This window comes from Typha latifolia, chromosome 6 (assembly GCF_019914945.1).
Source record: "Typha latifolia isolate L0001 chromosome 6, TyphaL0001v2, whole genome shotgun sequence".
Lineage (NCBI taxonomy): Eukaryota > Viridiplantae > Streptophyta > Magnoliopsida > Poales > Typhaceae > Typha > Typha latifolia.
The window spans coordinates 1,064,832-1,088,202 of NC_133091.1; the positions used below are offsets into that span (position 1 = coordinate 1,064,832).

Sequence of the window (23,371 nt, forward strand, 5' to 3'; positions counted from 1 at the left end):
AGGCTATCTTTGTCTCTCTTTCTCTCCATTTCTCCTTTTTATTCTCTTGTAGAATTTCTATCCAGATAAGAGAAGATGTTCTCTCCTCTTACTTTCACTTCTCTTCTCTCTTATTCTCTCCCTCAAAATAGGGTGTTAAAAAGTTATCTGGCAAAAAGATTAAGAGGATATTAGACATCAACGCGCATATACGAAAAAATATATATTTTAGGGCCATTTATTTACATGGAAGACTATAAATTTGTCCAAGATGCTTCTCTCTACGTGAAGACTATAAATTTGTGCAATAGTCTTGAAGACTATTGTTGTGGTTTGATAGCTATAATTCTTATATCTTTGGTATTGTTTTTTTTTTCCTGCAATCGAACAAAAGTGCAAGTCTTAATCACAAATCCTTATCATGGCATAATGTTGATGTTATTTTCGTTTGATTATTTGAATATGGTGACACATGAAGCTTGCAACGTACGTAATAGGGGCAGACTTTATTGTTTGGTAGGTCATATTAGTGCTTTCTTTATCTAAATTATATGGAAAAAAAAAAAGAATCTATCTAAAGTCCAGGGCCTAGATTGTAGATTTTTTTTTGTTAATGCTTGCTATAGATACATATATTGTGGCCCCTTCTATTCTAACAGCTAAGTTGATATCTTAATCTCCTTTTCCAGCAGTAAAGTGAAAACAGATGTTTCTTGTTGGGATTATTAGGGTTGGTAGAAGGAATTGTTTGTTGGTGGTGGGTGTGATGGATCTGGGTTCGCATTTCATTCCTTTTTTCCCAATATAATTTATAGAAAAAGAGTACCATGGCTAATGATATCATGAAATTAAATTAAACAATATGATAGCATTGATGGTACGATGCAAACGTCATAAGCTACTTTAAAGTGGAGAAGAAGCCTAACTCTCTTTCCATTCTGACACTTTCTAACATATCTCTAGTAATTAGAGTAGTGATTAGGGTCCTTGTTTATGTTTAGGTTGACCTATGAGGTAAGAGTAATAATTTTTCAGAATGAGAAAGATTTCAAATTCAGATATTAAGAGCCATATGAGTCTCGATGGCTGCTGTGGAATCCATAATTGTCTTCTTAAGAATCTAAGAGTTAATGTGTTCTTTGACTATATATGTGGCGGCTAACCCTTGAACAAAATAGTTGATTTAGGGTTTTTTACATTATTACTATGGAAAACTTTTAAAATATTATAATTATCATTACATTTTTTTTTAAATCTTAAAATTGCCATTATATTTTTTAACAAAATAGATTAATATTAAAGTACGACTAAAATACTCTCTCTCTCTCTCTCTTTAAGATTATAACATAAATTTTTAACAATAATTTTTGTCTCGCTTTTCATTATATTATGATATTCAATATAATATTTAATAATTTTATATTATTTTAAATTTTTTAATCTAACTTATGTTTTAACTATAATTAGTTAGATTTAACTAAGAGTAATAATATTTTTAAAAAAGAGAGCATAATAATTTCGACGATAATTATAACATTTTAAAGACTACAGCAACAACTACAATTATGATATTTTGAAAATTTCCGGTGGCAATTACATAAAAATCTTAATTATTTATGTTATCGTTAGTTGCTTTCTTTCTCTGCTCTCATGAGATTATACATGCAATATAGATTAGCGGGTGGCTAACGTTACGTTACTATTATTGATGCGTGAGCATTAGAGTTAAGTGACGTGAAACATGAGCATCCTACAGTGTGATGCCAGTCTGAGTCCATCATAGATAGAAATAAATAGATATGCAAATATACAATTAGTCCATTCCATGCAACTAGATAATACCTAGGACGCGGCTTCACAACTGCTGCATTATTTTAATAATTTTGAAACGAAACCTCCTAACTTTGGAGTGAGCCAAATGTATACAAAGTTTTGGAGAGATTTGTCAAAAAAATATATATATTTTTTGAATTCAATATTATTGACATCTTACCAAATAAATATTTATTACTTAAAAATGCCTCAAAAAGTACTCTGTCATTAGTTTTCTTAATAATTGGTTACTATATAATTGAGTTACAATTATTGTAGTTGTAAAATAACATTACTATCCCAAGAATAACCAACCTTGCATGAATTTTCTTTTAAGGAAAAATAAATAGAGAACTATATATTTTAGATATCTTAATTTTTTAGTTAATTTTAAAAGTATTAGTTATTGTTAGGATGAAACTGGCTCGAGCTTTTGAGACATTAAAAGTAAAATGCAGTGGTCTAAATGTAACTATCTATATGACATGATATCAGTGATAATAAAAGCAAGACATTTGGTGTTTATGATAAATTCCTTATTTTTTTAGATTTTTATATAATTGTCATAGAAAACTTTTAAAATATCATAATTACTTATTCTTCATAATATCATAATTGCCACTGTAATCGTTGGGCTCTTTCACAAAAAAAAAAAAATCATTCTAATAGTAAATTATAATTAAAACTAAACTTAGATTTGAAAAGGACTATTTTTACCTAAATTGCTTAAAATATTTTCAAAGCAATCCAACTTTTTTGCCTAATATCATAGTGTACCATAAAAAGTGTTTTCTTTTATGTAAGACAAAAAATCGTTAATAAAGGTTCCACTCTCTAAACTGTAAGGAAAAAAAAGGTATTTTAGTTATTTACATATTTTTATTAATTTTTAGTAATAATATGTTAGGAATATTTTGTTTAAAAGTAATTATAATGACAATTATGAAAGAGTCAAAAGATAATTTGTTTCCCTTCTGCTAGGGTTTCGGTTATTTTCTCCCCCCATCTTAAGTGTCTTCCTCACCATCACAAGCGACTTGGCCCCTCTCCCATCCCCTAGCCAAGTAGCTAGGAGGAGGGGAGGAGCTCTTTCCTTCCATAGGAGTTTTTCCCCATTTCTTTCTCTTCGTCTCTCTTTCTTTTCTCCCACTTTCTCTCTCTTTCTCTTCTCCCTTTCTTCCTCCTCAACCATCGTTCCTCTCTCGCCATTGTCCATGTCTCATTGCCTTCTTACATTTTATGTCATTCCTATCTCTTCTCTGCTGCATTTGTCGCCCATTTGCTCTCACTTTCCTCCCCGATCCTTACCCATCTCCCCATACTCACACTTTTCTCTCCTGCACCCGCATCTATTTTCATTGTTGCCGACGTCACAATTATGCGGTCATTGCTCCCTCTCTCCCCCTATGTTACCTCCCTTCTCCTTTTAACTATCATAATGTTGTCGTAGTCACACTGCCTAGTTTCTCGCTTCTGTTGCCTCCTTTGTTCCCTCCATTGTTGAGGTTGTACCCTCCCTCTCCCATTCTCTCTGTCCTTGACTGCTTGCCTCACTTTTTTTAATTTATGCCCCTATCGAAGTGGATCCAGGTGGGTCTAGGAGTGCCCATCTTCCGCCTCTAGCTCGTTTTGCCATGGTAGTTGGGTTTGTCATGGTGATATTGCGAGAAGTGCAAACTGTTTGAAGCGTGGGTTGCTTTAGACTGTGAGGTGTTTTGAGTTTGTTGCCTTCATGAGTTTGAGCTGATAATTCTCTTTTTGGGGTTGTACATTATTTTTGCTTTCTTCTTATGTTTCACCTATAATTTGAGAATCTCATTTCTTCAACCTTTTGGAGATTTGTATAGCTATGTGTCTATGACGGTTGGAAGCTGAGTTGTTTCCTTGTGTGATTCTTTAGGGCTGTGTTTTATGTTATATTTATGTGTGCCCTAGCTCGATATCTTTTTTTTTTAATAGTAATATATTTTTTTATTGTAGCTAAATGTAAAGAGTGTGATAAAAGATCGTCGTAGTATTTCTCCAATCAATTTATGTATTATGTCATCTTAAGCTATTTAATATATGTGCCTCATTTTCGGTCACAAAAAAAATTGTTAAAAATTTTTAGTGACAATTATAATATTTAAAATATATATAATAACAACTATAATTTTTTAAAACGTTTACAGCTGCAATTATTTATAAAAAAAAACGTTTTTGTTTCTCAAAAATCTCTAAACTCTTGTTACGCCACCATGGCCGTCCCTAACCTTGGGGACCACCACCACGTGAATTCCCATTCACTTCTCCTTCCTCTCCCCGTCCCTCTCCAGTCTCCACCCATCCATTCCCCCTCTTTTAACGTCTCATCCCTCTTCGCATTCCCTCCCCCTCTTTTTTTATTCCCTACCAAATAACTCCCCCAGCACTGCATGGACTCCGCCCCCTCCTCCTCCGGCGCCTCCGAGCCGCCGGCGCCCCCTCAGCCACCGAGCCGCTACGAGTCCCAGAAGCGGCGCGACTGGAACACCTTCCTCCAGTACCTCCGCAACCACAAGCCGCCGCTCACCCTCTCCCGCTGCAGCGGCGCGCACGTGATCGAATTCCTCAAGTACCTCGACCAGTTCGGGAAGACCAAAGTCCACGCGCCCGTCTGCAACTTCTTCGGCCACCCGAACCCCCCCTCGCCCTGCCCGTGCCCACTAAAACAAGCGTGGGGATCGCTCGACGCGCTCATCGGACGGCTGAGGGCGGCGTTCGAGGAGAACGGCGGCAAGCCGGACGCGAACCCATTCGCGGCCAGGGCGGTGAGGATATACCTAAGGGAGGTAAGAGAATCGCAGGCGAAGGCGAGGGGAATACCTTACGAGAAGAAGAAGCGCAAGCGCAAGTTACCGGAGACGCCTTCCTCTTCTTCGGCCCCCGCCGTCGAGCCATCTAGTGGACCCGCGTGTTCTTCTTGAGTACAGTTTCACTCTCTCTCTCTCTATTCCCCTATTTCTTCTTTGACGACTTTCTAAATAGAATTCATAAGGAAGAGCATATAAAAGATTTCTGGTAGCAAAGAGCTTGAATTGGTGATGGTTTTGTTATTTATTTATATATCTTTTTCTCTTCAGAGGAAATTTGGTAAGTTTTATCTCTCATCTTCTCTCATCTTGCTTCCCCTACATAGAATAAACTCACTCTTTGAATTGCGGTGACTCGACTACGACTATGACGACGAGAGAGATACCGAAGCTACTAGTAACACATCGATGGCTGGTCCCCTGCCGGATTTAGGACATTTCCCCACGTGCGTTTCTCCATTATCTGACTCATCACGCCTCCCTACAATCTCTCAACACACACACACACACTCTCTCTCTCTCTCTCTCTCTCTACATTTCTCGAGCTAGCAGCAAACTGCTCTCTTTTCCTTCCCAATCTCGTGACTGGATTCACAAGAACAACAGTAGCAATCTAATCTCTTTCCCTTCTTCTAGCTAGAGACCTTCTCTCACTCTACTCGCGTGATCAATTAAACCTTTGTGGGCCAATCCCTTGTGAAGTCAATGAACAGGGTTAGCTCAGGAGAAAGAGAAAGCTGCATCAAATCTCCTCCTTTTACTTAGCTTGCCTTCTCCCCCCCGCCCCAAGATCTCTATCCCGAACAGTACTCCAGCTTCCTTTGTGGGGTATATATATATATGCATATATATGACTACTATGATGGCAAGAAGAAGAGCTCCTTGCCCCCTCCCCCTCCTCTGCAACGTCTTGTCATGTCCAATCTCCAAACTTCACCCCCAAAATTATTACGTAGAACATAGTTTCATGACAGAAATTTATTTATATTCATCTCTTTGGCTTTAGTTGGTGCGACTTTTTTATTTAAGCCTTTGGTGTCGATATATATGAAGTTGGATTCTGAGAGATCCACCACTTGTTTTACGTTTCAAATCAAAATATTAAAAAATATATATTTTACTTTATCTTTGCGTTAGTATACTTTAGTGTAGTTAGTGTGGATCTAATAGCATTCTTGTGTTCTTTAAGGAAGAAGTACGTGGTCCGTACTTTTAAACAATGAAAATGTAGTACGCACTAATGATAGGCATCAATATCGCTTTGAAATAAATAGTCCCCCCTCGCTTTAAGTTGTGTGTTCAAACAACATTCCTACCCTTTTATTAAATCCAAATCTTGGCTAGATTCAACTGTCTTTCTCTTCTGGCAATAGAAATAAGGAAGAATAGGACATTGTCTAATCTTTTGATTTTCAGTACAAATTACGATTGATTCTATGGATCTGATGTCCGTATCCAATCAATTGGGAGACTTGGGTTTCTATTCCTTCCAAAGGTTCAAACAAGTACGATATTATTTTGATATGAGGTCTTATAGCTACTTTCCTTCTTTTCTTTTCTTTTTTAAAAGAAGTGAAATAGCTACTTGTCTAGTAGCATTCTGGGTTCTAGTTGAAACCTTTTTTTTTTATAACTGTGCTCTTTTGCCTAGCTAGTAGCTAGTGATGCAGATAACTACCAACTTGGATATAAGGATAGTTTTGCTGCCATTTCATTTGATCTCTAATGCAATAATGAAAAGCAAGTGGCTTATAATTGCGACATCTTCTGCAATATTTTAGGATTTGTGTAGCTTGCATGCATCTAACTATATTCATCAAATTGTACCTAGGTAATGTAAGGACATTTTTAAGGAAGTTGAGTGCAAGGCTGATTTTTAATTTTTTAAATTTTTTTTGGGTTTATATTAAGAATGCAGCATATATAGTTTTAAATGAAAGTTTTTCCAGCAGTATATGATTTATTTCTTTTTAAGTGAATGTTATATCTAGCAGTGTTTGCGGATTCATTTAACATTCAGGCTTTCTACTGATTACCTTGATAATAAATTTACACAGTTTGTTTCCTTAAAATGTTGCATTGTCATATTAATGTATACATGTGCATAGTTTCTCTGCTCCAGATGGTTTATAAAGAACAAGGCAAGCAATTTATGCTAAATATTCTGAATTAAAATCACTCACCCGATGCTTAAAGGGAGTTAAAATAGCAAGTAATGTTCGACTTAGAATATCGGTGCAGAGAAAGTACAATTGAAGCATTAAAAGTACACAAAATGGTGATCAATCTTGATTACCATTTCCAAGTTTATTGTTTAAGAATATGCAGTGCAATCTTTTAGTTATTTCTGATGCAATTCATGATCTTTGCCTTCTACGTTGTAGATTTTTGCAACAAAAACAAAAGAATCACTGGATGTAGTATACAGTCTAAAACTCGAATAATATTTGAAGTTTTACATTGTAAATTTTGATTCATATAACCAAACATTAACTTTCTTGCCTTTGAACTATTATTGCCTTTATTTTGCATATTCAAATATTCGAGATTTGTGACACACTATGAAACAGTGAGATGAAGCAATCCTAATTAAGTTTTGTATTGGGTTAATTAATGTGCCTATATAACTATGAAGGCATAAGACTCAAGTTAAAAAACTTATTATTACAAGTGGCAACTAAATTATCAACTAATCATTTTTTTTCAGTACAATTATTTCTCAGATACCCAAAACTATGAACATCTCCTTGTGAAATACACAACACATTCGTGAGTTTCATATTATTTCTGATAATTTGAAGGTGTACAGATCAAAGCATTGAAAATAAAACGATTTCAATGTGGAAATTGAAGTGAAAACCTTACCTTAAAACAAATATAAATCTTGGCGAAATGTTGAAAATGGACTAGTGATCAATTAATTATAATTATATTGTTGAAAGAAAAATCATGAGGAGAGGGGAGAAACCGGAAACGGTAAGGCTGGGCGGGAATCACGGGGATTGGAGTCGATGAGGCGGGGCCCGAGTTGCCCTTTGACTCGGTGTCGACTCGGTCACCGACAACGAGATCTATCGTCATCTCTGCCTCGGATATGACAACTTTAAGTTCTACTTTTAGATTTGACACGACACACCATCACCAACACCACCTCTTCTTCTTCTTCTTCTTCTTCTTCTTCTTCTTCTTCTTAGCACGAGAGGGAGAGAGAAAAGAAGTTTTAACGAGTTAATCGCTGGAGTTTGTTCCTACTAATGAATCTGGACATGAGCTGGATAAAAATGAGAGGCTAACCTTCTAAGCTTTAGAAGGGTGGGACGTCTCACAACTAGCTATGTCCCTCCAAGATCTCTAAATATTTTTAATCTTTGACTTCAGTGTCGCTCTGGTGCCATGTCACATAATCAATCACGGGAAAGACAAAGGAGGGAAGAGTTTTCTCGAGCGATTGAGTGTAAAACTGTCCCATTTGTAGGTAGGTGATATTTTTAATCCTAGCCAGGCAGAGACAAAATACTACTACTGGGATTAGACTGGGCGAGCCGGTTCAAGCTTCAAAATATTGCATACGATTTTGGACCGGCCCAAATTAGTCTGCAATAAAGACTAGAAAAAAAGCCCACAAGGCCAAGACCAAGCCTAAAGTCTTAACCCATTATTCCACTATCCACTCTATCTCCCTATCGCCTTCCTTCCTTCCTCTCTACCTCCTCCAAAATGCTCTCCATCTCCATCCTCCACCTACCAAAACCCTAACCATAAACCCTAGCTCCCATCCCATGGCGTCCATCAACCTCAACTTCCTCAGCGACTGGTTCCCCAACCCCCCAGACCTCCCAGATCCCCCGCCTTCGCCTTCATCGGAAACCGCAACATCTCCTTCCCCAGCTCCCAAAACCCTAAGAACCCTAAAAATGCGAACTCCGCCTCCGACGACTCTCCCGGAATCCTCTCCCAGAAGCTCGACCAGTTCTTCTGGGAGTGCGAGCGTCGGCCCGACTACCGCCACAACCCCGAGGTCGACGCCATCCTCGCCGACGACCCCCTCTTCGAGAAGAAAGAGGACCCTTCTCCCGAGGAGATCGAGGAGAACAAGAAATGGTGGGATGAGTTCAACGAGAGCCCCGTGGTCCAGTTCTTGAAAAGGGCGGAGGTCATCGCCGATAAGATAAATGAGATGGAGCTCAAAGAGAACGAGAATCCTTACAGGTGGGAGGACAGGAAGCTGTGGAAGGCGCTGCCGCACGTGCCGGGGCTCGACGGGAGGCCGATGCCGAGGAAGGCGATTAGGACGAAGAGGGAATCGGATGATAAATTTTGGGACTTTGCGCGGCAGTTCTTCTTCGGACTGTGGGGTTTTAGGCAGAGACCGTATCCGCCGGGGCGGCCGATCGATGTTGCACAGGCGATTGGGTATAAGAGGCTGGAGAAGCGGTATTATGATTGTGAGTTTGGAAGAGCTTTTGTTCATCTGGAAGTAGTTATAACTTATAAGTTCCATGCGTGCTTTTTATCAAGTATTTATTTGTAGAAAATGGAACGGTTTCTAGTTGTTCTACTATGGTAGTTATTCAAATTATAGGTGATGTCAAAGAGGATGAAATCTTGGAAGAGGGAGTGGCTGATGTGAGGCATTTGCAATGATTTATAGGATGCACGAGGACATGGAGTGAAAAGTTGAACAATTAATGTGAGGTTGTGCCTCTGTTAGAATAAAGTTTCTAGTCTGAGTTTGGGTTTTACCCTTCTTTTACGGCCCTAATCTAGATCAGAAATTGGCCATTACTAAAGTTGTCAGTTGGTGTTTGAGGATTAGAAAAGTTTGCATTGATTTGTTCCTAGTCTGAAGGTGAATTTCTGTCATTTAACTACGTATACAGAGACTGATTTTGCTTTATTTGAGGACTTTAGGGCTTAGTTCCTGTGATTTATTATTCATCTATGGTTTAGAACCAATTAGAAGCCAAGCTAAAGATTTCATGAAATACTATAGACTTTCATGTTCGACTCATTCTTAAATGCATATTTATCTATTTTCTCTGATGGAGCTTTCACTTGATGTATCTAATGCTAGTTTGATGTATATGCATACTGATGAAATTACTAATCTACTCGTCAAGTAACTTATCAATCTTTCTAATGTTTAGTTCTCATTGTATTTCTTTAGTTATTATGAGAAGTGGTGGTTGGTACTACAAGGACCGACTGGGACGTACTAGAGGCCCATTGGAGCTGATAACTCTTAAAACAGCTTGGGCTGGTGGGATAATTGATACAAACACATTCATTTGGGGTGAAGATATGGATGAATGGGCGCCAATTGGAATGGTTTATGGTTTAGAAAAAGCAATCGCCACTTGGGAAGGTTTGTTTCTTGTCAGCATTCACAAACACCTTCCAAATATATAGCAGAAGCTTTTGTTTGTTAGTTAGTTTGATCTATTTCAGTTTGCACGGCAACCTGGCAACTTCTCTCTGCGTGTTTAATGGCATGAGGTTGACCTGAGCTGAATTCTAACTGAGTTCAAGCAGCTTGCTGCAGCAGGACTGCTGTGTAGTCCATGAATATAAGTATTCCTATTGTATTTTAACTAATATGCAACCTTTACTTTCATTCAGTCAGATTAGGTGCTGCTGCCACAGCTTTCATTCACAAACTACAGAAGGGGATACCTCCTTGGATTCCTCTCAAGGGATTTGAGAAGAAATCCTATAAGCAATTACAAGAAGAAGCTATCGAGAGTAAGAGGCGTGACATGGCTGTGCTAGAAGCAAATGGTGGCATATGGCCTGGTGTAAAAACTCCTAGCCATGCACTCTTTTTGTGGGCTAGTGGCTCAGAACTCACTACAATTTTGGAAAGAGACCACATGCCCAATAAATATGTTCCCAAAGAGCTGAGGTCTTATGTTCAACTGTGACTTCTGCATTTCCATCCTTTTTGCATCATTACATGCCTAACTAGCTGTAAGCTTATTAGCATATAGATTTGACTTGTTCCTTAATCTGATGTTCACGGGTTGAGGCTGTAGTTTTGTGTTGGAACAATTTTGTAAGGTAGGGGCTTCGTGCATTCTGGTGTCTGCAATGCTTGCCTGCCTTCATTTTCTTGCAATTCTTTATCCTTCTTTTTCTTTGCGAGACCACCTTCTGGTGGATTGACTCCATAATAAACTATCATAACCACAATATTTGAAGCCAAGTTAAGCAAGTTCAGAATCATACTATAGTTTCTATCTATTGTAGAAGGTGAGTGCAGAGCTCCTTATTCTTAATGGTGGCTAAAACTTAGTATCACATGAGTTCATACTCTAGCTGATAGATCCTTTAGATATTTGGCTTGATCTAATGTGTGCTGGTATTTTCTGCTTAGTATTAGCCTTTCTTTATTTTTGACTAAATTAAAATTCAACTATTTGCATTAGTTAGATATTTGCTTTTTATAATTTGATGATAAACTATATTGCTCTTTCATGGCAGATATCGTCTTGCAAAAATTATTCCGGGTTTAAGGCCATGGGAGGTCCTAAGCGTTGAACAAGCCATGGATCAAATAACATATGATGGGGAGTGGTACCGTGAGCCTCTTGGTTCCTACACAACAGGTCCACCATATATTAGACATTGGAACAATGATGTAAAGGTAGTTTCATTCCAGAAAAGTTGTTCACTATCCAATAATGTTTATAATGAATCTCCTATGCATGCTCATTATTCAATTATTAGCAAAAGGGTTCTTGTAACCAGCATAAAATTTCTTAATGTTATTTTGGTAAGGCTAATCTAGAAGAAATCAAGTTCCTGTTTTGTTGGCTATTAACCAAAACTTCAAAATGCATTTATATTGATCTTGAAGAAGTCATGCTAGCCTTGCTCAAGTAGTCAAAGCTAGAAGCCTTAGTTTAGTGGACGGGGCTCCTGGCTTTAGGAAGTTGGTTTGAGCTTTCTGGATCAGTTCCTTACTTACAAAAGAAGACTGAGGAACTCTTTTTATTGAGGTCTCACTGTTTTTGTCTTTGAACAGAGGATGTTTAGAATCTTTTACAACCTGAGCTACAGAGTGTACAATAAGTTGGATCGGACAATCCCAGGCTTCAATTCAGTGATGCAGAAAGTCCGAGCTGATTCGTCTGCAAGGGATGCACGGCGAAAGGAAAAAAGAGAAGCTGAGAAAAGGGCTGAGGCTGAGGCTGCCATTTATGGCCGGCGTGCATCAACCGACAGAAACTGATGGCTGGGTGCAATGTTTAACCTCATAAATCATGATTCTCTCATCTCCTTTATATTTTTAGAATTTCTTATCATCTATATCATGTGCCAATCTGTATATATGCAGGTGATTGGAGAGGTGGAGACTTGTTTATAGTACAACGGAAAGGAAGAGTGTACCGTGGCTTCTCTAGATGGAGCTGGTATCTGCCAAATTTATGTCTTACATAGAGAATGACTTTGCCACTCATCTATTCATTAAGAGTTTTTTGTTTAGCACTTCCTATTGATGTTTGGACCAATGTTTGTAGCCAGAGAAGTACCATTTGTAAAATCGCGTTTCTTAATGAAACTTTTGCTCAAAGTTTATTGCAAAGAAGTTGGCCATTGAGATCAGCATAAAAGGCCACGGTGATGGTGCAATTTTAGTCCAATTGTGTCTGTATGTTAACAAACTTTATCAACCCAAAAACTTGGGACCCCTCTTAAAAGAAGAGGGGTGTTACTGTCGCCGAGTATGATATCATCTCTGTTTGGTTAGATGGATAACGTAAGCGGTGATGATTATCCTGAATAAACTTGAAAATGAAAAAAGTTTTGGGAATATTTTGATGTTTTATCACTTAATAGAGGCATAGGAATCGGATAGCAGGGAGCTTATGCGCGAAAACAAGGCCCTTTTATCGGGAAGCCAATCTTTGCTGTCCGTCAGTTATCAACTCAATATTTCTGAATCAAGACGCAAGTTGCTACATAGCTTAACATACATTATATTATCCTGTGGCAAGATAATTCATCAACAGAAGAGAATATATGGCAAAATAATTCATCAACTAAAGAGAATATATGGCAAAATAATTCATCAACTACAGAAAGTATATGCACTGCAGCATGCAGAAACATCACACTAACAAGAACCATCCGTGAGAGGCAACTAAATCTCATGTACTTACAAGGAAAGAAATCCAGTTTATGGTGAACGAAAGATTCAATATGCCACCTTCATGCAGAAACCTTTCAGGAGATGTAGCCCTTGTTCTTAAGACTCTCCACTGCGTCCTTGATAATTCTCTCCACGGGGCTGAACTCGACACCCAGTTCAATCAGTTTCTTTGCTGCATTTTGGACTCTCAGTAACCCAGGTGTGGTATCTTTCGGAAAGCTGTAAAATTCACAGATCTAATATAAGAAAATCACTCTATAGATAATTGCTCGGAAAGCTGTAAAATTCACAGATCTAATATAAGAAAATCACTCTATAGATAATTGCTGTTTTCTCATCGTATTTATTAGAAACCAATAACTTCTGATGGCATTATGTTTTTGAGAGAATCAGCTCATACATACCTTGGTACTTTGTATCCAGGGTAAAGTTCTGCTACTTTGGATGCAAAATCACTCCAATGAGCGATGCTCTCGACGCACAAGTGCCTTCCAGATGCTGACTGGTTTTCATATAGTACAATATGAGCCAGTGCGACGTCTTTGACATGGACTGCTCCCATGTAAAAATCCGGGTACTCTTCCGTGCTACCTGTAGACCAGACATGTTATTTGTCTAAAACCCTTATAGCTATTGAAATAAATTAAGGATTCCCCAACATTTTCTTCTAGCAATGAACCTAATGTATAACTGGGAGAGAGCAGATATAGTGGCAAATATGATTCTATAGACTGTTAAATGAGGACGACATAAATCCAACTATGATATTGCTAGATAACTGAATCCTCAGATATTGTTTAGTGATAGTTAGTATTCAGTATGTAGCTCCACCTATGTTTGCCAGTGGGCTATTCATAGACAACAATTCAGAAGAAGAGCAATTCCTCTAGCTTACTATTCGTCAAACGGTAGAGATTTTGACATTTGAGTACTCGACACATCTGCGAGTTTAACATCAACTAGCAGTTGCAAAGCAAATTAATGTATAGGATGCTTTTGAGAAGCTTTTAGGAAACTATTATCTCTTACGACATAAAAGAAGCACATGGAGTAGATAAACTAGTGTTCTCATAATAAGAAAAACTGAAGGCTAGTTCTCAGTTATTGCATTTCATTAGAATAGATAAATAGTTTACAAAGAATCGAACTCACAGAATCATATGAACAGCAGTCAGTGTTCTAAAAGACTGCCTTGGTATGAAAATTAAACTACTTTAAATATGATAAAGTAATACAGCAAGGAGTAAATTCTACAAAAAGTGATGATCCGTAGTCATCCTGTGTATTGATAACCACGATTACTATATTGAGAGAAAAAAATATTAATGGTTGATAAGATGGCATATCTATCACATGTTATAGAATGTTTGTGAAGTGTTTGCGAGCACAGCAGTGTTTTAATCGAATCTTCTAAAGTCTACAACTTTATAATGTGAAATAAACAAAGGATTAATCCTGCACACCATAAAGAAGGACATTAAAAATTTGAAATGAAGACATTTTAACAGACCTTCAAGAAGATGAACAACCATTGCCATGCTGGCGTTGACGGCAGGCGGAATTATCGGACCCAAAACCGTGCCCGGATTGATCACCACCACATCCAATCCGTTCTCCTTGGCAAACTCCCACGCCGCCTTCTCCGCCAAGGTCTTGGAAGCCGGATACCACACCTAAGAACAACACCAGGAGTGCCTCGGCAATCACAGTTAACCAACAACTTGAGTTCCAAAATTATGGGAAAAGCTTCGGTTTATTACCCCGTGCTGCTTGCAGTACTCCACGTCGGTCCAACAGCTCTCGTCTTTCGCCACGTCTGCCGGCCAACTCCGGCTCGGGATGATGGCCGAGATCGATGACGTCACCACCACCCGCTTCACCCCGCTCTCCTTCGCCGCGCGGAGCACGTTTAGCGTCCCCTTCACCGCCGGATCCAGTAACTCTCCCTGTTCCGGTAACAGAGAATTGTGAGGGGAGGGCTATTTTGCAAATTTGAGACCTACATTTTACACTTATTAGAACAAACTCTTCCTTTCTACTCATTTGAAAAATACTCGGAATATTCCATCTTTTTTACAAGAACGTTCTCCACGTCGAAGTAGAAAAGGGAAATTAGAAAGGATATTTCAGCATTAAAAAAAAAGCTTAATTTGCAAAGACGGATCGGATCTGAAAATTACCACGGGATCTCGGACCTCATCGACGGTGCAGGGTGACGCTAGGTGGAAGACGCCGGCGGTGCCACGTATCGCGGCGAGGAGCGAGGCGTAGTCGAGGAGGTCGATCGCGAAGAGGTGGAGCCGACTCGCCGCGCCGTCGAGCCCTCGCAGGTGCTCCGTCTCGGTCGGGTCGCCTGCGAGCGAGGAGAGACGAAATTACGAAGATATCCTTTAAATCTAAGCAGGTAAAGAGGGAATTCCGTGCGAGGGAGTGCTCGGAGATGGAGGTGAGATCGGCGCAGCGCAGCGCAGCCGTTGTATTTTGATCGGACGGGTGGGAGGGAATACCGAGATCCTTGACGGTGGCGTGGACGGTGTAGCCGCGTTCGAGGAGGAGGCTGACGAGCCACGATCCGATGAAGCCACTGCCGCCGGTGACGCAGACGCTTCTTTCCATCTCTCTCTAAAACTCTTATCTCCTTCTCTCTCTCTCTCTAGAACAGAGCTAAGCCTGGCGTAGTATATGAAGTTAATGGATTATGATGTTTTGATCAATGCGAAGCTAAGAATTACTGTGCTTCTTTTCTCTCCTCTATTTCACCTGATACGATATATAAATTATATTTATAGACAAGAGAGGGTCATCTCAGATCCTTTTATTATCATAATTTTTTTTTTATCTTTATCGTATTAAGCCACCAAAAGATATGTTATCTGGTATATTGAATCACTCAACTAACCAATTTTGTGTACCATATTAATTTTAATCAAATCAGGATTATAGTATTTTTCCACGATAACGAATATATTAATATGGAATAATCTAAATACGTTATTATATCATGAAACCTCAGTACTCTTAATATAAAATTCAAAATTAAATTCCTCTCAAACTGAAAGTTAGGGGGGGAAGCTGGTCAGCTTCTTATAAGCATTCAACAAAATTTTGGGACATCGATTACATTATTTCTTGCGACATCGATTACAAAATTTTGGGACGTCGATTACATTATTTCTAAAATGAACATAATTTAGATAGGTTTTATTTCAATTTCATTACTTTCAAACAGCAGAATTTATTTCTAAATATAATTAATTGAATTCAATCCAAATAAAACTTTATTGAGTTCCATCTAGAATTAATTGCAAACTTATAATATTACCATAATAATTATTTTGTGGACGAATTACTTAGTGTATTTAAATTATGGAGTATAGAAACATAATAGCATAAAATAGACATTGGTACATGTTTTTCTCATAATGTTCCAAAATAGAATATTTTCACATATATGTTCCGAATATAAGAATTTGCTGCCATTCGATTTGATGTATACTTTGAAGCGTTTGAATAATATTTAGCCTGTTGCTTTCTCATCAAATTTATCTCCAAATCAAAAGATAAAGAAAGTTTAATTATTATTTTTGTCCAGACTATAGTTGAAAGTCTCAAAAAAAGTCAAATTATTTCAGGAATCCCAGACTGAGAGTATATACAAAGCACAGTAGTAGCCAGTTAATTGTCCCCAACTAGGAACAAAATGTAAGCAGGAATAGTAAACCTCTTTTAAATGACTTCCCACAGCATGATCTCTGTAAAATTTCTCCCACCCTAAAAAAAGAAAATAACTGCAGACTATTTAAGAAACTTGAGCTCTAGCTGATCGATCTAGCCAATCAAAATAGCTAGCTGTTAGATAGCCTCTATGCTTCCTGTAACAGCCAGGAAATCGCTTGTGAGAATAATTGGAAACAGAGAAGTTGTGGAAATCTCCAGGAAGTGAGAATTCTTTCATGCAGAGATACTCGTGCAGTTCAAACAGATGAATAATGTAGGATTACAACTCAGTCTTCTGGTACTGAGGATGTGCACCGGATCCTTTTTGCAAGAAAAGTCCACGAAATAAATTCAACAACTTACAAGCAACAGAACAAGGTTTGAGCACATCTAGATTCGCACCTGGAAGTTCCAGCTTTGCATTGCACACTTTATGATAGTCATGCTTTAGATGGGGATTAACAATTTGTTCCTGCATATTTTCAGAAGGCTCCTTTAGTAAAAGCTACATTCTGTGATGCATATCTGAGAAGAATAATCCATAAGTTTGTACCTTGAAAACCTCAAATGGACAGAAATCACTGCCGCCACAACCCTGGAGATAAATTCGCATAAAGATTCACAATCAGAGGAACGAGTAAGCCACGTCACTAAAAATGAGAAAGATTCTGCATTCTCTAATGATTATTTCCTCCTAGTTTAGTAGAACCTCTAATCGAACCACTTGATTGCAATCAACATAAAAAGAATCTGGTGACTATCACATGTGGCATAACAACAATCCATCACCAAACCACGGCGTATAGCACTAATGAAATACCCACATCCATAGCCAAACACAACTAAAAAAATGTCAGAGATAGGTTTGATAGTTCTCAAAAAAGAAAAGCATGTTGCAAACAGCAATAAATGAGACTTCCTGTCAAAAATTGTGGTTTTGCAAACAGAACGGCAAAACTATATGGAGCATTAAGGAATGTCAACAATAAGTGAGAGAAATCAACACCATACAGACAATAAGAAAGCTTACTTTGGATGGTAGGAGAAAAAAGAACGGAATAAGAAAATCACAAACAGTTGTCCTATATAGCATTGTCTTCACATAAAACCTCTTCATCTAGAATTCTTCTATGTATACCAATTTATTTCTTACATCTATTGCTAAGACATCATTACATCTCAATCAAGAAGCATGATTGATGGTATAATATAATTAGATTAACAAGCTGCACACAGCTACAGCCTAAAGGTTGGTAACTGGATGCTGAATGAGATTAAACGGAAGCTGTAATTTATCAATGTTACACAAGATTCTGTATCCAGAATATCCAAAGATAAATCTACTTCTCACAGTGTTGTTAATTTGATAACTGCATGCAAGATAGTTAAAACAATTGATAGAATAAAGTAGTTATATAAAGGCAATCTGTTATAGTGATTAATCTTACTGGCATTGGAACTGGAATTTCATTGTGTAGAACTTGCACATAGTATGTGCTATTTTTCCCTCTAGACATTGTGGCACCATCAGACCCATCTAACGGACAGTGAAACAAAGCCAATATATTATTTCCAGCAAAAGGTGCAACAATACTGCCCATCCAATTTCTCTTCTGAGGTGGCTTTGGAGGTAGATGAAGTGGTTGCTCACTTTGTATCTGTTCAAATTCTGAATACAACAGAAAGTAATTAGAAGTCTATGAGTAGAGTAAGATCCCACATGGATAATTTGTTAACACTAAAGTACATGTAGCACTAATCTATATCAGAAATGTTAACAAAGTCACCAGATCCTTCGAGAAAAAGCCCAAGCAGACAGGTGAGAGGCACAACTGTTTCTGCATGCGCAAACCGGAGCCTTGCTTTCTCAAAAGTTCGAGGGGCCCAATTTTCTGCAAATTCAATAATATCATAATAACAGAAACAAAAGTCAATATGAAAACTGACAAGGTCATTCTGACTTCTGAGGCTAACTGCAGAGGAGGAGGATTCATGCGTAGAGTGTCTTTTTTTACATCACATGTCCATCTAGGAGCCAGCTGCCATTTCCTCTCAACCACATGAAAAGGCTGGCAGACGTATCTATAGGGAGGTACAACAATGGTAACAGCATGCAAACAGAAATATCCACGATTCATTACTGACTTATATCTAGGAAGCCTTATTAACTGGTACCCTAGGCTTCCTAGCAATTAGCTCAAATTAATTTCAGGGTAACATGCATGAACCACTATGGATTAATTAACTTATAAAATTTCAGCATCAGGGAGTTTAAACTTTAAACTATAAAGTACCTTCTTTAGCTATGATCGCTTGCTCCATTGCCTGGACAATATCTTGGAGTAGTGGTATGCCCATGAGGTAATTTATTGCTTTACCATAACCTTTAAGAAGAAAAACCTCCAAATCATCGGTCCACTCAAGTAAAGAGACCTGACCATGAAGAAAAATCACAATTTACAAGTATCAAGAATGATTTGGGTCATGAACGGCTTTGCGATATTTGAATAGTTAATAGTTAAAACAACAGCATAAAAAAGAATAAATGTTGCCAACTATCTCAAGAAGTTCTTAAACAAGTAGTAGAGAACATGAGTTCAAGAAATTGAATACCTTTTTATTAGCTGTAGCTATAAAAACTGATAACAGGAACAATGCAAATCCATAAAGCAACCAGTTTGGAACAGTAAATGCCAGGGTTAGCTAGTTCCTCATTAATGAGGCAAAAGTTGTGTAGATAAAGAAGAGGAAATATCACCATGTCAGCTTAGAGAAGCCTAACTACACTTAGCCATCTCGACAAAATCAAAACGCTAAGTTAACCCATCTACCTTGAGTTAGCCAGATAGAATTGATCTCAAATAGTCTAAAATTTATTAAAAATCGCATACCTCAGTTTCATTGAAAAGGCCACAAGCTTGATGTGTAATATCCAACAAAGATGCTTCCTACATTTTAGGAAAATAGTTAGCATATGAAAGAAAATTCTTTGCATTCTCAAAGTGGGTTAAATATAAGTATTGTTACACTGAACAAGCAATTACCTGCTTGCACAGAAACCAAAGGGAAGCAACATCCTGCCTTGTGAAATTAAGGTGGTGACGGGAGATCAGTGAAGAGGTAACTTCATCTAAAATTGGTTCTTTGTGTTTATCAACAGCAGGCTCTTGACTTTCTCTGTATGCCTGAAAGGTCATGTGAAATATAAGCAACAACTCTTTCTGTACTAAAACTCAATATAAATTACAGAAGTTAGGTATGCAATTGGGCATCTTAGTAAGCATGGAAACTGTAAAGGGTCAGACTTACATGCATGTAAATATTGTATATTATAAATTCTATAAGACAACTTATATGGACAATATCAGAAATATCCCAACTCAACTCATTGGATTTCTATATTATTAGTTGAAAGTTGAAATGGCCAAACAGTATAAACACTTGAACTCCTTCAGTTACGAGTATATAAGGAATGATTATAGAGAGCATGAACTAAGGAAGGAAGTGCCTAATTCTTTCTATTGACCAGATCCCTATCTGTGTAGTAAACTGTAAAGTGTATCGAGCACTTCTTCCGACGTAAGGGCCGTACTTCAAAATGGTGCAAAAACCTGTTACTAATTACTGTATTAGCAACTGTGATAGAAAACTACCCCAATGGATGATTACCTTTCAAATTTACTATATTAACCAGTCAGATCACACGTTATACATTTCATCGATTTAAAAAAAAAAAGAAATCTCCAAATATGAATTGTTAGAGAGAATTGTAAACAATTATCATACCTTGTATGTTGCACAAGTATCAAAAAATCGCAGACATATATCACTTGCACGACTCTCGCTGATCACAGAAAACGCGCGATGTTTTCCTGGTCCAAGGCTTCCTTTTCCATGAAATAGCCCAAAACCAAATGCTACAGCACTAGCTGACGCTCGAGGAACCTGCATAACCACAAATATTAGGTATCTGTCACATCATCAATAGGCAGAGGAAAAGAAACAATTAAGCAAGAATCATGATCATGTAACAATGACATTTAATGAAAAATTCTCCAATAGTTCACACCAATTCGCCTCTTCAAAGAGACCATGAATGACTAGTAAGATATGAACAAAAAAACCAATAGCATTCGACTAGAACTAAGTTTATATTCTAGGATGGTAAATGACAATTCCTCTTCAGGTTATACTTCACCTCATAGCTCTGGTCTTGTAGACATCTGTACTGAAGGTAAACACTAGTTGAAAGTGGTGTTTGCAATACAAAACAAGACTCCATTATCTTTATATGTATTCACATAAAATAAACTCTTTCTTGCTAGTCACCTCTTCTGCTGAAACTTAAAGTGCACAGAGATACACTACAACAAACTTGTGCGGTTGTGCCATTAGTATATCTGAATTTATAAATATCTCTATGTCAACATACACATGAAAATTCCTCACAAATATTAATTCATATCAGATCTAAAAGGAAAAGGAAAAAAATGCTAGTCTTTCATGCATCGTCCACTTCCCAAGGAAGGTATAAACAGATAAAGGGAAAAGGAGGAAAGATACCCAAATTGACTAAATCCATCAAATATCCTTTAGCGATTCAGGAGGCCCCACAAATCAGAAAACACCATACCACATAAAGCCTTCCAGGAATAGGCATTCAATGAAACTTATCGACAAAAGGTAAATATAGAGATACCTAAAGTAATTTAATATTTTGGAATCATTCAAAATCTGCCAAAAACATGTCCCATTCGATTCTATTAATACAGTGACTTGCATCAAGCACAAATGTTGTTTAAATTCTTGAGGTTCCATTTGCTGTGTGCCATAAAAAACCATAGTTATGCAAATAGACATGGAATCATCATCAAGTTACTGAGTAATAAAAGGACAAGAGAACAGGCTAGATGATGCTAACCTGGGTCGCCCTTATAGTAAAGATTTCAGGGTGATACTCCTCATGAAATATTTCTGGAAACCTTTCCCTCACTCTAATAGCAAGATCGTATAACTCATCCTCCCCTTTGCTGACTAGTTCACCACCTTTCTCCCTGCCTTTCCAAGGTGACTCCCATCCTTCTAACCATGGTGGACTTTTCTGCAGAGAACTTTTATCTGACTCTTGTTTTGCTTCTTTTAAAAGAGCACCCAAACGAATTTCCAACCTATCCAATTCTTTGATGCGTTTCTTGGTGGGAGAACGGGTTCCATGCCTTGCCTGTTATGCAGAGAGTCTTATCAAAATTCAACAATTATACTTCCAATCAGAAAAAGATACTTAAAAGATAAAACCATCACAGATAATGCTAAAAGATAATATTAAAAATGCCTCAAAAGAATAAGGATTCCATCTGCTTAAAGAAACACTAAAGCTTTTCTTTTAAAATAAAAGAAAACAAGCAGAACATCATCGATACATAATTGGTTTAAGGCAGATAGGAACTTAATTGCATCTGGACAAATCTAAAATGAACTGAAATATAGGAAGAATTAGTAATAACACATTATGCAAATGAATTCATACCTTGGAACCTTCAAGGATTCTCAGTTCATAACATAAGGAAAGATTCAAAACTTGCTGAGCAGCAGAAATGTTACATTGAATGGATTTCTCATGCTTAATAATTACACCATTAAGAAGAGGGGACAAGAGAAAATTCCTCAAACTTCTCAAACTAAGGCCAAAAACTGTCATTGGGCTGATCACAAATTGCAGATAACGATGTCATTTCAAAGAAAAACCGGGAACAGTGTACCAAAAACAAGCTAGGGCACCATATTTAGATCTCCGATACACTAAGGGATCTACTCCCTTTTCTTCACCTTCAAATTATAGTTTATAGCTTTAGCTATGCAGTAGGTAGAGGGCCGCAAATTTTTAGAGACAAGCAATCATTTTAAGCAAGTCATATCAAAGTGGAACAATCAACAAAAAAGAATAATTTGGCTCGAAATTCTACCACAAGATTTAAGTGGATCGCCCTACATCCATTTGGTACAGAAGAAGATAAAAAGGCGTCATTCCCAGCACCTTTACCAGCATCATATCTGCACAATAATAGAGAAGACAAGTAATATACGAATATTATAGATCAAAATATACTAGTAATCAACAGAAGAAGACAGACAGTAGAATTGACTGAAACTTTTGCCAATTTGTTGGATGTTCAATAGTGAACCCGACCTAAAAAGTTGAAAGAGTCTGACTTGCAGTGACAAATCATATGCTCCATAACGATAAAACTCATAAACTACGAAAACTTTATATGAACGAAGCAGATCGAACATAAGCGATCGAGATCGAGATTAGTAAAGAGTAGAAGAATACCTTGTGACGGTGGAAAGATGCCGCCGCACATCGAACGAGTCGTCAGCCGAAGGAAACGAAGGAAGGAGAGAAGCGGATAGGAAAAGTATGAGGAATGAGTAGATGGTGGCGATCGCCATTGCTTTGCTTCTCTGAACTCTGAGACGGAGAGAGAGGAATACGGATTCCAGTGAATGGTCTCAAGAAAGCGAGAACATTTTGTTCGGTTTTGTCTCGTGGCCGAGACTATTGAAAATGCTCTCTCTCCTTCTTTTTCTCTTCGAGCTTTTTTGCAAATAGACCCATCGAAATATAGTTCATATTGGCATGGGCTATTTTGTAACTTTGTTTAACACTTTAATATCTCAACTATCTAATTTCTCTTGCTCGGTTTTAAATAAAAGAATTTAAATAATTACTTATTTTTAAACTTTCTCTTTTATTTCTCTTTAAAATAAGAATAGTAGTCTCGACCTATATAATATCTTCCAAATATAGGTTATACACAGTTTAAAGGGTCATTATGTCGTCAAAAATAAATAAAACTTTGCATAAAATTAGACAATACAT

General features: G+C 37.6%; 4 protein-coding genes across 7 annotated transcripts; 2 read left to right on the forward strand and 2 right to left on the reverse strand.

The window, feature by feature from the left end:
* The first annotated feature begins 3,929 nt into the window (after positions 1-3,929).
* LOC140790524 (protein LIGHT-DEPENDENT SHORT HYPOCOTYLS 6-like) lies at positions 3,930-4,912 on the forward strand. The gene has a single exon (XM_073140640.1). It carries the CDS (start codon positions 4,206-4,208, stop codon positions 4,734-4,736), a length of 531 nt encoding a protein of 176 aa, XP_072996741.1. The 5' UTR covers positions 3,930-4,205; the 3' UTR covers positions 4,737-4,912.
* A 3,339-nt stretch (positions 4,913-8,251) lies between these two features.
* On the forward strand, positions 8,252-12,210 carry LOC140790525 (protein TIC 56, chloroplastic). Of its 2 annotated transcripts, none has more exons than XM_073140642.1 (6): positions 8,252-9,067; positions 9,790-9,987; positions 10,242-10,524; positions 11,103-11,265; positions 11,647-11,867; positions 11,959-12,210. In XM_073140642.1, exons 1-5 carry the CDS (start codon positions 8,800-8,802, stop codon positions 11,851-11,853), a joined length of 1,119 nt encoding a protein of 372 aa, XP_072996743.1. In that variant the 5' UTR covers positions 8,252-8,799; the 3' UTR covers positions 11,854-11,867; positions 11,959-12,210. The 2 variants fall into 2 exon arrangements, with proteins under 2 accessions (XP_072996743.1, XP_072996742.1); XM_073140641.1 differs by having other exon boundaries at positions 11,647-11,860.
* Positions 12,211-12,645: 435 nt separating this feature from the next.
* On the reverse strand, positions 12,646-15,559 carry LOC140791006 (cinnamoyl-CoA reductase CAD2). The gene is made up of 6 exons (XM_073141348.1): positions 15,282-15,559; positions 14,955-15,127; positions 14,535-14,720; positions 14,285-14,447; positions 13,179-13,365; positions 12,646-12,993 (listed from the first exon to the last, which is right to left on the reverse strand). Exons 1-6 carry the CDS (start codon positions 15,388-15,390, stop codon positions 12,849-12,851), a joined length of 963 nt encoding a protein of 320 aa, XP_072997449.1. The 5' UTR covers positions 15,391-15,559; the 3' UTR covers positions 12,646-12,848.
* An 814-nt stretch (positions 15,560-16,373) lies between these two features.
* LOC140790717 (uncharacterized) lies at positions 16,374-23,108 on the reverse strand. Of its 3 annotated transcripts, none has more exons than XM_073140922.1 (12): positions 22,823-23,108; positions 22,455-22,542; positions 21,413-21,712; positions 20,278-20,436; positions 19,536-19,676; positions 19,383-19,439; positions 18,786-18,924; positions 18,279-18,383; positions 17,940-18,160; positions 17,045-17,086; positions 16,894-16,963; positions 16,374-16,646 (listed from the first exon to the last, which is right to left on the reverse strand). In XM_073140922.1, exons 1-12 carry the CDS (start codon positions 22,939-22,941, stop codon positions 16,627-16,629), a joined length of 1,461 nt encoding a protein of 486 aa, XP_072997023.1. In that variant the 5' UTR covers positions 22,942-23,108; the 3' UTR covers positions 16,374-16,626. The 3 variants fall into 3 exon arrangements, with proteins under 3 accessions (XP_072997023.1, XP_072997022.1, XP_072997021.1); XM_073140921.1 differs by having other exon boundaries at positions 16,374-16,812; XM_073140920.1 differs by having other exon boundaries at positions 16,374-16,963.
* Between the last annotated feature and the right edge of the window lie 263 nt (positions 23,109-23,371).

Excerpts from the sequence above, each read along its gene's own strand:
- LOC140790524 (XM_073140640.1), top strand. The coding sequence starts at position 4,206 with ATGGACTCCGCCCCCTCCTCCTCCGGCGCCTCCGAGCCGCCGGCGCCC.
- LOC140790525 (XM_073140642.1), top strand. The coding sequence starts at position 8,800 with ATGGAGCTCAAAGAGAACGAGAATCCTTACAGGTGGGAGGACAGGAAG. Across the intron at positions 9,068-9,789 it reads GGAGAAGCGGTATTATGATT|TTATTATGAGAAGTGGTGGT; the intron begins GTGAGTTTGGAA and ends GTATTTCTTTAG. Across the intron at positions 10,525-11,102 it reads TATGTTCCCAAAGAGCTGAG|ATATCGTCTTGCAAAAATTA; the intron begins GTCTTATGTTCA and ends CTTTCATGGCAG.
- LOC140791006 (XM_073141348.1), bottom strand. The coding sequence starts at position 15,390 with ATGGAAAGAAGCGTCTGCGTCACCGGCGGCAGTGGCTTCATCGGATCG. Across the intron at positions 15,128-15,281 it reads CGCCACCGTCAAGGATCTCG|GCGACCCGACCGAGACGGAG; the intron begins GTATTCCCTCCC and ends CCTCGCTCGCAG. Across the intron at positions 14,721-14,954 it reads ATGAGGTCCGAGATCCCGTG|GGAGAGTTACTGGATCCGGC; the intron begins GTAATTTTCAGA and ends TTACCGGAACAG.
- LOC140790717 (XM_073140920.1), bottom strand. The coding sequence starts at position 22,941 with ATGGCGATCGCCACCATCTACTCATTCCTCATACTTTTCCTATCCGCT. Across the intron at positions 18,161-18,278 it reads GCTTTTTCTCGAAGGATCTG|AATTTGAACAGATACAAAGT; the intron begins GTGACTTTGTTA and ends TGTTGTATTCAG. Across the intron at positions 16,964-17,044 it reads GTCCATTTGAGGTTTTCAAG|GAACAAATTGTTAATCCCCA; the intron begins GTACAAACTTAT and ends GAAAATATGCAG.